This window comes from Sminthopsis crassicaudata, chromosome 4, assembly GCF_048593235.1.
Source record: "Sminthopsis crassicaudata isolate SCR6 chromosome 4, ASM4859323v1, whole genome shotgun sequence".
NCBI classification, from domain to species: Eukaryota; Metazoa; Chordata; class Mammalia; order Dasyuromorphia; family Dasyuridae; genus Sminthopsis; species Sminthopsis crassicaudata.
The window spans coordinates 291,968,185-291,981,112 of NC_133620.1; the positions used below are offsets into that span (position 1 = coordinate 291,968,185).

General features: G+C 44.3%; 2 protein-coding genes and 2 non-coding genes across 6 annotated transcripts; 3 read left to right on the top strand and 1 right to left on the bottom strand.

Annotated features, from left to right (window-relative positions):
* The first annotated feature begins 569 nt into the window (after window positions 1–569).
* Window positions 570–10,457, top strand: DDX39B (DExD-box helicase 39B). 3 transcript variants are annotated; one of them, XM_074311474.1, is made up of 12 exons: window positions 1,420–1,513; window positions 2,144–2,280; window positions 2,695–3,026; window positions 3,897–4,024; window positions 4,598–4,690; window positions 5,855–6,038; window positions 6,836–6,954; window positions 8,837–8,968; window positions 9,371–9,480; window positions 9,570–9,714; window positions 9,862–10,009; window positions 10,229–10,457. In XM_074311474.1, exons 3-12 carry the CDS (start codon window positions 2,816–2,818, stop codon window positions 10,243–10,245), a joined length of 1,287 nt encoding a protein of 428 aa, XP_074167575.1. In that variant the 5' UTR covers window positions 1,420–1,513; window positions 2,144–2,280; window positions 2,695–2,815; the 3' UTR covers window positions 10,246–10,457. The 3 variants fall into 3 exon arrangements, with proteins under 3 accessions (XP_074167574.1, XP_074167575.1, XP_074167576.1); XM_074311473.1 differs by lacking the exon at window positions 2,144–2,280 and having other exon boundaries at window positions 570–1,513; XM_074311475.1 differs by lacking the exons at window positions 1,420–1,513; window positions 2,144–2,280 and adding an exon at window positions 1,698–1,870.
* Window positions 4,088–4,163, top strand: LOC141542011 (small nucleolar RNA SNORD83). The gene has a single exon (XR_012482017.1). It is a non-coding gene; the product is annotated as a small nucleolar RNA SNORD83 (small nucleolar RNA).
* LOC141542012 (small nucleolar RNA SNORD83) lies at window positions 6,124–6,202 on the top strand. The gene has a single exon (XR_012482018.1). It is a non-coding gene; the product is annotated as a small nucleolar RNA SNORD83 (small nucleolar RNA).
* Window positions 10,458–10,461: 4 nt separating the features above from the next.
* Window positions 10,462–11,627, bottom strand: MCCD1 (mitochondrial coiled-coil domain 1). Its single transcript, XM_074311477.1, has 2 exons — window positions 11,404–11,627; window positions 10,462–10,959 (listed from the first exon to the last, which is right to left on the bottom strand). The coding sequence occupies exons 1-2, from the start codon at window positions 11,563–11,565 to the stop codon at window positions 10,774–10,776; spliced, it is 348 nt and encodes a 115-aa protein (XP_074167578.1). The 5' UTR covers window positions 11,566–11,627; the 3' UTR covers window positions 10,462–10,773.
* Window positions 11,628–12,928: the final 1,301 nt, after the last annotated feature.

The following is a 12,928-nucleotide window of genomic DNA, read 5'->3' on the forward strand; positions in this document are numbered from 1 at the left end:
CCTTCACCTTCATTACTTATTGAAACTTGAAATATTTAAGTTTAGGACAAACCAATTCTGTTACTTTCCACATTGTCTTAACATGTTCTAATTTCCAGAAGGGGAAAACTAGTTTTTGAAAGCAGCTCAACTTTAAATAAGGGGCAAACCTGGAATTTGTACCCAAATCTCCCACTCTAAACCCATTGTTTTTCCCCTCCATTATTTCTTATATTTATGTAATATTCCAACAAATGATAAAGGTAGGAGATACCCCTCATCCCAAGAAAGCATTTGGATTTCACCTTGCCCCTAGGCAGAAGGGGCAAGTTTTTGTGGATATAGATCCCAAAACTGGAAGCAACAGCAAGAGGAATGGAAAATGAAGCCTTGTGCCTGAATTTAGGCTCCTCATCCCTAACTTTGGGTCCTTAAAACTCTGCTCCCTTCCTGGGGCACCCGTAACTTTGCCCAGCTATGGCCTGTGACAGTGGCAAGTCAGTGGTCATATATCCTTTATAAATTTGTTACGGCATATTAGCATTGTTCCAAAATCAGACATATCCATAAGTGGGCCCATCTGCCTGGGACACTGGAGGGGGTTTCTCTGGTCAGCTGTGCAGACATCTTCCTCTTCCCCTCCATCCCAGCTTCAGTGAAGACTCTGCTCAAAACTCAATACAAGATGCCCCTCCCCCTCCCCCCCAATCCGCAGCGCCTTCTCAGAGACTACATTCCCTTTGTTCCCTATCTTGCATGTACACATGTCCAAGAGTACTAGTTTTTGGAGGCCTGGGCTGTACTTTTTTGCTTTTGTTTTTTCTTGCATCATCAGCAGGCGCTTGATAAATGCTTGCTGACTGGCAGGACTGCACCAGGAGGTCGCTAAGGTTCCCTGTCAGAATGGCAGCATGCCCATTAACCTCCTTTCAGCAGGACAATGGGTTAGAAAGAAGACAAGGGCGTTCAGTTACTTCCGCTTTCAGAGCTCCTAAATCTGCTTCCCTTTTCTTCCACCCCTCGTCCTCAGCCATCGCACCCATCCCAGAGGCCCGGTAAAACCTGGCCTACGCCGAGGTCACCTTGGCAACTGCGGCAGTCGTAGGACGCCGGGAGAACGTGCCGCCACTTCCGCGACCCATTCATTGCGTTCCAAGTGAAAAGCAGCGCTTTAAGCAAGCCTGACTGAAAAGCAAAGTAGGAGAAGAGAGTCCGGGCTAGTGGGATGGGAAGGTTCGCAAAAAAGAGAGCGTAAATCTCCCCTCACAACTTTGATTCGGAAGGCGGCGGGAGAACCGAAAAGAAATTCATAGTTTTCATCCAGTCAGGCGATCCAGAGGGCATCTCTCTAATGCGCGGGACGGTTGATTCGTAGGAGGTCCTCGAGCCTTGCTTCCTGTTCCTCGCGTCTGCGCACTGGTACACTGGAAAGAGTGGGGTGGAAAGGGGAGAGGGAACGCGGGGACCGGAAGTGGAGGCCGCTTTCGTCGGTCGCCGCCGCTGCCGCCACCAGACGCATTTCTTCCCCGCTCAGGTAAGCGGCGGCCACGGCCTTTATCCACATCCATCCATCCTTCTCTAAGCCCATTCGATAGCAAGGGACCCCCAATATCCCTGCCGAGAGCGATGCTTTAGCCTCCTGGCCCCTGCGGGGCCGTTATTTCCGCCTCTTTTCCCGCCCCGCCCGCGAGGGAAGAACCCCCCCCAGGGGGGAGGGGATGGCCGGGAGCGAAAGGGGAGGACCCAAGATGGCGGCGGTGGCGCCATTGTGTCCCAGCCCCCGAGGCCCCTCTGGTAACCTCACGCGCTTTGTCGCCATCCTCCTCTTCCCCGCCGGCGGCCTTGCTCCAGTTGGAGAAGGTCGGGAGGGACACTGTCTCCTCTTTAGCCAGTATGTTTGTGGGGATCGTAACATACGGACAATGCAGAGCCTTATCTAAAGCCACACTACCCGTGGAGTCTTTTCTCCCGGTTCTTTGTAGAAGAGGGACAGGTCTCTGGGCCCCATGTCTGTAAATTACCAACAGGTTTCCTCCCCCTGATCCTCCCCAATGATTCAAGCCATTAAAATGTTGGAGGGGAAACGTGACCCTCTTAGTGAAGACCTCTCTTGTCTCCCCATCCTACTTCCCATTGATGAAGAACGTTTGCCTTTGACTTTAAGGTTCTCCACCTGTGGTAGGTCCCTGTTCAAGAGGGACTTGGACAGACTGGGGCTTGAGTAACAACCAGCCACGTAGTGTGTTCGTCATGAGGCTAGAACTCTGCGAGCTATGAATATCATACCTTTGGTTGCTGCAGGTTTGGGGGGGGAGAAGTTATTTCTTCTATAAGTCGTTAGACATTAATGCTGATGCAGGCTTTGTTCCAGCTCCAGACCCTCCCTTTGATATATTAAAAAAAAAAAAAATTTCCTTAACTCTTTTGTAGTTCTAAATTTGTAGTTGATTCATACTATCATCAATTTCTTCTCTTTTTCTATTACTCGGGTTCCTACATGTGTTAACAAGCTTCAAATTCCCCCCCTCCCCCAAAAATTTACTTTTCTCTGTCCTCAAACCTCATTTTTGTATTCTAGCTTGTCTGTTTTTCTCTATCCAGAAGAAATAGCTCAAAAAATTTTAAAAGAGGGAGGTATATGGAAAAAACTGGAGGTTGGTGGGAATTTTTTTTCTTTTATCACCAGCTTGTTTCTCCCAATCCTATCTTCCTTAGCTCTCAATTCTGAATCCAGTGTCTCCATCTTCCCTTGCTGCTTCCTGAATCTCTACCACTTACGCTTCCCCGGACCGAGTTTTCCCAGGGTCTATCTAGATCTCTTGTCCCTGACCCAACTATGGCAGAAAATGATGTGGACAATGAACTCCTGGATTATGAAGATGATGAAGTGGAGACAGCAGCTGGGGGAGATGGAGCTGAGGCCCCTGCAAAGAAAGATGTGAAAGGCTCCTATGTCTCCATCCACAGTTCTGGCTTCCGTGACTTTCTACTTAAGCCAGAGCTGCTCCGAGCCATTGTAGATTGTGGCTTTGAGCATCCATCTGAAGGTAAGCATCTTTCTTTTTTTGCACCATGAGTTTAGGGAATTCAGGAACAAGAGGCTTTGAGGTAATAGAAAGTAGACTTTGGAGGATGATAAAAACTGAGGAATTAATGGCAGCCGAAGGATAAGGGTTTCTAGAGTGAGGTCATAGAGGAATAAAGCAGTGCCAAGATGTCTATTGAACTAGAAAGATTGATAGAGTTAAAGGTAATGTTGGTTGAATTGACAGATGATTGGAGTAAGGTGTGGGTAGACTGGTAAAAATGGGGTAAGCAGATTATGAAGGAATTTAGAAGAGGTAAGCATTTTTCTGAGAGTCAACACTTTAAGAGTTAGGATGGAATAAAAAGGTAAAAGAGTAATAGAAAAGATTTGTTCCCTGAAGACTGAATCCTTAATCCCATTCTTTAGGATTATTATTGTCTAAAATTACAGCAAGCAGATTCTTTATTCAAAATCACATTTTTTTCCTTCCTTTCTCTGATTAAGTGTAGAACTGTCTTGGAGTGTAAAACAAAAGGGTGAGGATTAAACATTTGTTAAGTGCTTACTGTGTGCCTGATACTATTGGATACTTTATAAAAATTGTCTCATTTGGTCTTCACAATAATTCTGGGAGGTTAGTACTATTATTAATCTATTTTATAGATGTAGAAACCGAGGTAGACAGGTTAAGTATACAGGGTCACACAACTAATAAGTGTTTGAGGCTGGATTTGAACTTTGGTCTATCCACTGCATCACCTACCTGCTTCTACCAAATATTGAAGCTGGTTCCTTATAGTCTGAAAGAGGTTTTAGGGGGTTTAGATTTGTGGGTCTGGGGAAAGGAGCTCTACTTCTAATCTATCGTTTTTTCTTTTTCTTTCCTCAGTCCAGCATGAGTGTATACCTCAGGCCATCTTGGGAATGGATGTCTTGTGCCAGGCCAAGTCAGGCATGGGAAAGACAGCTGTGTTTGTGTTGGCCACGCTGCAGCAGCTGGAACCAGTCACTGGTCAGGTATAAACTATGTGGGGAAAAATGAGGAAGGAATGTGGAAGTGAAAGAAGTATTCCTATCTAAGCCACATGATGTATTTTCAGAGACATGAGCACTCAGTGCTGAGATGACCTCTATCTATCACCCTTGACTGATGGCAGATGGGTCTTGGGCAGGGTGGAAGAGGTTGGGAGTGGGAGGTGAGGATCTTCTGACTTCAAAACCTAACATTAAAATGTACAGACCTATTTTCAAGACCAAATTCAATTTAAAGGTTTTGGGGTTAATTTAAAACTTTTTAAAAATTCTCCCTAGTATTTAAGATTGTATGAGGCAAGACTGGGGAAATAATGGAAAAGCTTCCTTTAAGGAACTCATTTTTAGTTTTGAAGGCCAAAAATACGTAAAAGTGGTTTACAAATAATTCTTGAGTACCTGTATTTCACAAGGTACTTTTGTTTTTAAATGCTTGAGAGGCACTTAAATTGTTAGGTGCCAGGATTGGAATTGTTGGTTGTATTTTCTTGTTATGATCTGTTTTTTCTTAAATAAAGGGCAATTTGCTGAACACTTGTCTTGTGTCTTGTGTCTAAGGTTTCTGTGCTGGTGATGTGTCACACTCGGGAGCTGGCTTTTCAGATCAGCAAAGAATATGAGCGTTTCTCCAAATACATGCCTAATGTCAAGGTAATTGATGGGGAGAAGATTAGATTAAGAGTAGAAAATAAGGGTGGAGGAAGAGAGCAGTAATTAAGAAGGTATATTTGGGAATATAATAGAAAATCAGGCCATCTAATCCTAAAATGAATTTAGCCATTTCCAGAATAAATATTGTCTTCTGGTGTGTTTTGTTTTATGCAGTAGGCAGGTTCTTGGAAAGTTGAATGTGGGTGAGATTTTCAGTAGATTTCATTAATCTCCCTCAAAACCCTTTATCTCATTACTAGTGAATTTTCAGTGGCCAGAGACTCTTAACTACATTATTTTTGTTAATTCTTCCCCAGTCTCCTTTGTTAAGAGGTTTGTAAACCGGGGTGTGTAGTTGATTCTATTATCCTGACCCTTTGCTTCTCAATTTCTTTGCCTTTAAGTTACTTTACTTGCTCTTTGTGCCTCATTATTATATTTAGGTCTTTTTTCTTCCTGATTACTAGTTGGGATACTCTAGGAAGTGATAGTATGGATAAAAGCTTAGGGTGTGTGGTGTGGGAAGGTTTTAAGCTCTCTATCCCTAATGGTATATGTGGATTCGGAAGGTATATGATGTCTTCATTCTTTAGGATAGCAGAAAATTGAGGCCTGGCTATCTGGACCACTGGATGGATGGATGGCCTAAGAGGTTCCCATTATACTTTTCTCACTTAACTGTATTGGAGTAGAAAGCATGCTGTCTGCTTAGGTACAGATGAGTTTGCTTGATTTTACTTCTTCCCAGTCAGAACTGGGCTGTCTTGGTTGGGGTAAATTGTGTCCAATAACTTTGCAACAAATCAAAAGCTCTGCCTTTCAATGTTCTCAGTTCCCTCAGTACATTCATCCTAATCCCAGAGGAAAGCAAGACTTTTCAGAATTATGAGCAGAAGGGTATGGAAGGAACACTAGCTAAAGCCAGAAGATTTGAGTTCTAGCCCTGATTCTGCCACTGCCTAACTGAAATAGGGAGGGAGTCAATCTTTGAATTTAGTTTTCCTTATGTATAAAACGAGAGCATTAGATTTCTGAAGTTTTTATATGACACTAAGAGAAGGTTTTAGCCAAACAGGGAAGAAGTCAAGACTGGGAAATGGTGGCTGTTTAGGAAATAGGAAGATAATTAGTCTGTGAGGTGACCTTCTCAATTCTGGATGGCAGGTGGCGGTGTTTTTTGGTGGTCTGTCAATAAAAAAGGATGAAGAGGTGCTGAAGAAGAACTGTCCACACATTGTCGTGGGGACCCCAGGCCGTATCTTAGCCCTGGCCCGAAATAAGAGCCTCAATCTCAAGCATATTAAACATTTTATCTTGGATGAGTGTGACAAAATGCTCGAACAACTCGGTGAGTGGAAGACCTGAAGAATAGAGGAATCCTAGAACTAGGGCTGTAGTAGGAAATTGAAGGTTCAGGGTATTTGACCGTTGGAGCCATATGATGTGTTCATGTTAAAATGGAGCATCTAAGTGCTAGGATGACTCTTAATCTATCACCTATGACTAATGGTTCTGGGTTTCAGAAGCTGGGATTCTTTGAATATTTGTGAATGCATTCATTGGTTCATGATGAAAGGGCTTCAGGGGAGTTCAAGCAAGTCACCCTGGCACTTTGGGCAGCTTTAGTGATGGGAATAATAAAGTTTTACTTGTTGTTTGTTAGAGAAGGTGTGCCTTCACACTATAGAAGAACTTCCTTAACCTGAGAATACTGTTTAACAATTATTCAGCTTCAAGTTTGCAGAGTCTATTCCTGACAATTTTGTGGTGGGGAGGGGAAGAGAAAGAGAGAGCATAGCCAAGACATTGAAATAAGAACTGAAGTAGTAGATAGGCTAAATTTTAGTTACTGTAACTAGGAAGTAAGAGAAGACTCATTATGTTTAATTAGTGAGAAATTATTGGGAGGGGAATTTTGAGCAAGATTTAGCTTGGAGATATGTTGGCAGAATTAAGGAGATGGATGGGTCTGGGTATGTCTGTGTGTTGGGGCAGCATATTAAAACCCAAAGTAGTATACTGATTTCGTTTAGGTTGAGAGAAAACAGGGAGGCATATAGTGGACTCTTGTTTTCTTGAGTTATTGTAAAGTACTTATTCTTGTGTTGCTCTATGCTTAGCCTCCTCATCACTCCTCTTTTGTAGACATGCGTCGGGATGTCCAGGAAATTTTCCGCATGACCCCCCATGAGAAGCAGGTCATGATGTTCAGTGCCACCCTGAGCAAAGAGATCCGCCCTGTCTGCCGCAAGTTCATGCAAGACGTAAATACCCTTCTACCTTCTCTCCCTCCATCCCCTGCCCGCAGCCTCCTCCTACTCCCTCTCCTCGACCTTCTCCAGTCTACCCTCTCCCTTGTCCTCCCAGCGCTGAGATGGAGTCATGTGACACCCCCCCAGGGCTGAGTCCTCCCTGGAAAGACAGAGATAGAGACAGCCAGTGATAAGGTCTGCGCGGGTGCCAGGGAAACTCCGGAAGACTTGGTCGGGATAAACACGAGAGCGGGTAGAAATCAAATAAACCCCAACAAAATAAGAAACCCAAGCAACAAAATTCTTTTTCCCTTTGGCAGGGTGGGACAGAATGTCCTACCCCACCATCCACTATTTCCCTTGTCCCCCATGAGCATACACCCTCAAGGTGGCATCGAGCACAACTGGGGCCTTTTGGCCCCCCTAAAAACTCATCTCCCCAAAACCCACATTTCCTGATGACAGGAGAGCAAGAGAGGGACAGACATATTGCAGGGCATGGCCAAGAGAAGAGCAAAAACCACAAATGAGTCTGCCCCCTCCCCACCTTCAGGGGTGGGGGCCTTTGGCACCTCAACCCCCCACCCTTCTACTCCTTCCCTTCCCTTTCCTCATCCTCCCCCATCTGGACCCTGTGGAGATGTGAGCCAGCAGCAGAGACTCAGCGCGGCGGGGGATTGCGGATGGCATCCATCATCGGAAGGCGGCAGCGGAGGCCGCAGGAGAACCGTGTCCAGGAAGCAGAGGACCAAACCAGCCTTTTTTTCCGTTCCCGGTTTTTTTTTCCTGAACCTTACGTGTACCGCGTTCCCTTCGCCCATGCGAGTTGCGGGGGTGCTCCTGAGTGGGTGGTGGATTTTTTTGGGTTTTTTTGTTTCCTTTTTTTCTGGGAGGGGGAAAGGGCAAGGTAACAAGTGAAGATCTTTACTTTGCTGTAACTAGGTGGGGTCTGGGGGTTTTCAGAGTGGGGAAAAGAACAGTGGGATATAAGGCAAGGGGTTTATCTATTTCTCCTTCATGTGGGATGCCTCTCTTGTACGTTACCCTCTTTGGGTAATAGAGTTGAAATTCAAGGAGGCTTTTAAACTCCTGCTCTTAAGTGAACTGAACCATCACTTTATTTGCAGAATTTAGGGCTAGCTAGAGAGATTAGAAAAGCAAATGGGGATTAAGGTTGAATCTTTTTATTACCTTTGCAGTGGTTTTATCCTTCCCTTCAAGGGGATCAGGAGCTATAAAGGAGAATTCTTATATAATAATGAATTCAGTTCTTTGCCTGAATGCCCTTACTACTGGAATTTATTTAATCTTAGATTCTAGAGAAAGCCAGTCCTGTAAAGGGTCTTCCATCTTAGATGGTTCTGGCTGGAAGGTGAAAGCAACAATTTCCTTTCAATCAGCTGAATTCTGATCTTTAAGAGATTTAATTATCTCTCCCTAAGTCATCCTGTCATAACTTTTTACTATTTCAGAATTATGTGATTATTGATATCATATCCCTCTTTTGATCACATTCACTTTCGCCCCCTTCTCTCAGGCAAACTAAGGTGATCTTTTCTAATCCATCTGAGTAGCCTCTTGCCGTTGGATGATTTGACTTAAGGCCATCAGTTCGGTCCTTTGTCCTCCTGGCCCTCTAACCCTTTCCATGGGTTTTTAATGACATCCTAACATGGCTTATGTAAAATCTTGTTTTATAGAAGAGAGACCATGTTGAGTTTGGGAGGCTGTGGGGTTGGAGATGGGAAGGGTACTTGACATCTTAACTCTATTCTCCCGATCCCATTCATGGGGTGTATTGGGAGTCACCTATCCCCACCCTCCCCACCCCCCTCAGGTTTAACACCCCCACTCTGCCCTCCCTCCTCCGTCCCCTTCCTTCCTCCCCCCCCAGCCAATGGAGATCTTCGTGGATGATGAGACGAAGCTGACGCTGCACGGGCTGCAGCAGTACTACGTGAAGCTGAAGGACAATGAGAAGAACCGAAAACTCTTCGATCTCTTGGATGTTCTGGAGTTCAACCAGGTCAGCTGAGCCTAAAGGTGGGAGGGGCCAGACAAAGGAAGAAAACTGGAGAAAACCCCTTGAAGGAATGTTCTTTAGTGGGGGTTCATTAGATCCAATACTAAGGAAGTCATTTCTGTGTGCTCGATCTTCATGATTTTATAAATGCAAGGATCATCTTGTCAGTCTTTGCTTTTCCTTAAAATCATTATTTTTTTGGTAACCTCCCATAACTTCCCTCTGGTTTTATATTATTCTCAAGATAGACTTTTCAGAATCAAGTGAAACAAACAGTGAATATAGCCTTTTTTAAAGGCTGTCAGAGTAGCAGGAGTATGTAGGTTGGGGGTGAAAGAAAGGATTGAATTGAGTATTCTGAAATAATGGGTTACTGAATCCTTTTTCTCACCCCACTATACACAGGTGGTGATCTTCGTGAAATCTGTGCAGCGCTGCATTGCCTTGGCCCAGCTCCTAGTGGAACAGAATTTCCCAGCTATTGCCATTCATCGTGGGATGCCCCAAGAGGAGAGGTAAGCAGAGGATTGGGGTGGGAACCAAAGGAGTACTAAGGGCAACATTATATCCTTTTCTGCTCTCTTCTCCCTGTTCTCACCATTAGGTTGTCCCGGTATCAGCAATTCAAGGATTTCCAGCGTCGAATCCTTGTGGCCACTAACCTGTTTGGCCGGGGCATGGATATTGAACGAGTAAACATTGCCTTCAACTATGACATGCCAGAGGACTCAGATACCTACTTACATAGGGTAAAGCCCCACAGTTGGGAGTAGTACTTTTTAATGCCTTCTTTCTTGGTCTTCCAACCCCTTCCTCATTTTTGGTCCTCTATCATCTTTTCTGTGCCCTGTCTCTTTCTCGGATATTCCTTGACTTTATCACCGCCTTGTTCCTAGGTGGCTAGGGCAGGCCGGTTTGGTACAAAAGGTTTGGCCATCACGTTTGTATCAGATGAAAATGATGCCAAAATCCTCAATGATGTCCAGGATCGTTTTGAGGTTAACATCAGTGAACTGCCTGATGAAATAGACATTTCTTCCTACAGTGAGTATTGGACATTCCCTCATCACATGATCTCACTTTATTGGGCCTTTTTTTTCTTTTAAGTCTTAGAATGTCTTATTCTTTTCATACTTATCACCTTTCCCTCTTCTTCCCTCCTTAATCTATCTATAATTCTTTTTCTGTATCACTTCCCTTCCTATCACTATTCCCACCCTATTTTAATTTCTTTCTTTCTTTCTTTTTTTTTTTTTTTTCCAGTTGAGCAGACTCGGTAGAGGCCTTGGCCTGTCCCTGGAGTATGATACACTCTCTCTCCCCAGGAGCCGAACACTCGGGCGCGGGGGTGAAGGAGACACTACTGCCACCTACCCCCAGCCTCCCTACCCCAATGGCCCTGTTCATGTCATCCCCCCAAACACCCTTATTGATTTGTCCTGTCGGATTTTTTTTTTTTTTTTAACAAAACTAAAAATGAAACAAAAAAGTATCTTGAGTTGTCTGAGGGTTTTGTTCCTTTATTTGAGGGATGGCAGTGGATGGTGTCTTTTTCTTCTCTTCAGCCTTGAGCAAAGAATGCAAGTCATCTTAGGGGACTGGAAATAGGATCATTGTGAGGGGATTCAATTATTAGAATGAGGAAGGACTGGCTTCCCTTGAGTACCCCTTCCCTTTCTTGACCCTACTTAGAAGGAGAACATTCCTATTTCCCCTCAGAAAAGGAGGGAACAAGATAGGATCTGGGGCAAAAGGGTTCTTAGAAGTGTTTGGATTCAGCCAGTGAAAGAAGGTAAGGATGGGTCCCCTCAAGCATCACCTCTCAGGCTCTCTCGGTGTCGCCTCATCTGCTCCTTGAGCTTCTGGATCTTGAGTACGAGGGCTTGAGCTTCCCATGCCCCTTCTTGCCCCTCCAGCAGGGCTTGATACAGCTCTAGTTGTTGCTCCAGCAGTTCTTCTGCCTGGGCCAGCTCGGCTCTTCTGTGGCCTGGACCCTGGAAGGAAGATGCCGAGGATTCAGGGGAACTTAACTAGGCTGTGATGCAGAGTTTACTGGAGAGAAAAACTACTTCTGTTACCCCATCTCTTGAAATCAAGGCCTGGCCTCCTGCTATAATAGGACAGTAGAAGAGATTAAGTACTAGGGGCAGATGTTGGTCTCATGTCTGGATAAAAGGGATAGTATGGCTTTGCTGAAAAAAAGAGAAAACTGCCCCTCCCCTCTGACAAATAATTAACTTTTAAACCAGGGACCTGTTCAAGGACTTTATGGACTCTGCTATATGAAGGAGTTGGGGGAGGAGTGGAAGGGAAAGGATTAGAGAATTGGATGTTTCTGTCCCAAGGTGGGTGTGGGTGTGGGTGTTGGTGGATTGGATTGGACTAATTCTTTTCCCCCAGCCTAAAATAATACAAGTCCCCATTCTCACCCTTCTTACCCTGTTTGGGAATAGAGTCTTCCTGGTCTCTTCTGTAGCTAATTCTTCTATAGGTGGCCCAGCATTCTGGGAGCAGGCCTTACGAGAGATGTGGAGGGCCATAATCCGGGACAGCAGGAACCGGTAGCAGTAATGAGAGAGCCAGGGCAGAGGGAGGCCCATGGCAGTCGGTCTGGGGAGGGAGTTATGTCCAAACTGCCTTGCAGTTGCCAGGAACTGACTTCTTCCAGGGCCCTGCCCAGTCTCCCGCCCCTGCCCGCTTCACTGCTCTTGTTCCCTCCTCAGAATGGCCAACCCCAGAGTTCATGAACTCCTGTTCCTGGGCTGCATATAATATTTTAATCCACCAGGCACCATTGTCCTTTGGATCTTAAGTCCTTGGGTAGTTCCAGTTTAAGTTCTTTGTGAACCTAAATAGCTTCACATTTTTTTTCCATTTCTTACTCATTCTTTTTATTTTTTATCCCTACCATTACTTTCACCCTTGCCTGCTCTTGTTTCCCCAGAGCAGGATCACCACCCCCTTCTACCTTACCTACCAGGCCTGTCCTTTCTGGCTTCTTGATAAATAGTCCCACTTTGATAGGGAAGAGTTATTGCTTAATATTTGAATTTTCATTTTGAAAAGGTAGAACTGACCTCTCATTTTGCTATAAACTGTTCCTCCTCCTCACATTCTAGATCCTCCCTCTTTTTCTTCCATTACTCCTCACTTTATACTATTGACTCACAGAAAATCATTCCCAGAGCGAGAAGGAACCCCAAGGATCTTCTTGTTAGTCCAATCTTGACACATTTATTAGTAATCCTGAGAAGTGATCAGTTCTTTAACTGAGGACCCTAGTGGCTGGGGTGGGGTGTAGGGGATAGGAATCTTCTGAAACTACTCATTCCACTTTTTGATTGTTTACTTTTCATCTTTCATCAATTCCTTATGTCTATGTACTTTATAATATTCACCCAATGCTTAGTTCTGTGCTTTGGGGCCAAGCCAAATATCTTTTTGAATTTTGAAAATACAACTGATTAAGTGACTACTAAGTGCCCCTTCAGCTAGGTGTTGAAATAGTTTGATAGTGGGTCACAAGATCTAATAAGTTCAAACCCAGTCTCTGATGCTTAGCTGGCTGACCCTGGGTACAAGTCATTCAGCCTCTGCTTCAATTTTCTTATCTGTTAAATGGTGTAATGCTACATAAATACTAGGTTATTCTCCATGTTAAATTTCCTAGTCTTTCATTTGATTCTTGTAGATACTCTGGTTTGTTGATACCTTTTCTAACATGTTCCACCCAGTCCCTCCCCCGGATTAAACACAATACTATACATTTGACCTCAATTTCTTATATTCGGTTCTCTCTGTTCCCTAATTTTTTTATTAGTACTGCTCTCACCCTTCCTTACTCCTATATCTTTCCTTTCTTTCTGTTGAGAACTAAGCACAAGTCCTAAAAAGCCATCAGCCTTTTCTCAGTATTATATTACACCTAAGAGCCACACAATTTAGTACTTAGATATTATCTAA

What these genes read in the sequence shown, in the direction of transcription:
- DDX39B (XM_074311473.1), top strand. Translation starts at nt 2,816, where the DNA reads ATGGCAGAAAATGATGTGGACAATGAACTCCTGGATTATGAAGATGAT. An exon ending in AATACATGCCTAATGTCAAG is followed by an intron (nt 4,691 to 5,854) that starts GTAATTGATGGG and finishes TCTGGATGGCAG; the next exon opens with GTGGCGGTGTTTTTTGGTGG. An exon ending in CAGATACCTACTTACATAGG is followed by an intron (nt 9,715 to 9,861) that starts GTAAAGCCCCAC and finishes CCTTGTTCCTAG; the next exon opens with GTGGCTAGGGCAGGCCGGTT.
- MCCD1 (XM_074311477.1), bottom strand. Translation starts at nt 11,565, where the DNA reads ATGGGCCTCCCTCTGCCCTGGCTCTCTCATTACTGCTACCGGTTCCTG. An exon ending in AGACTCTATTCCCAAACAGG is followed by an intron (nt 10,960 to 11,403) that starts GTAAGAAGGGTG and finishes TCTTCCTTCCAG; the next exon opens with GGTCCAGGCCACAGAAGAGC.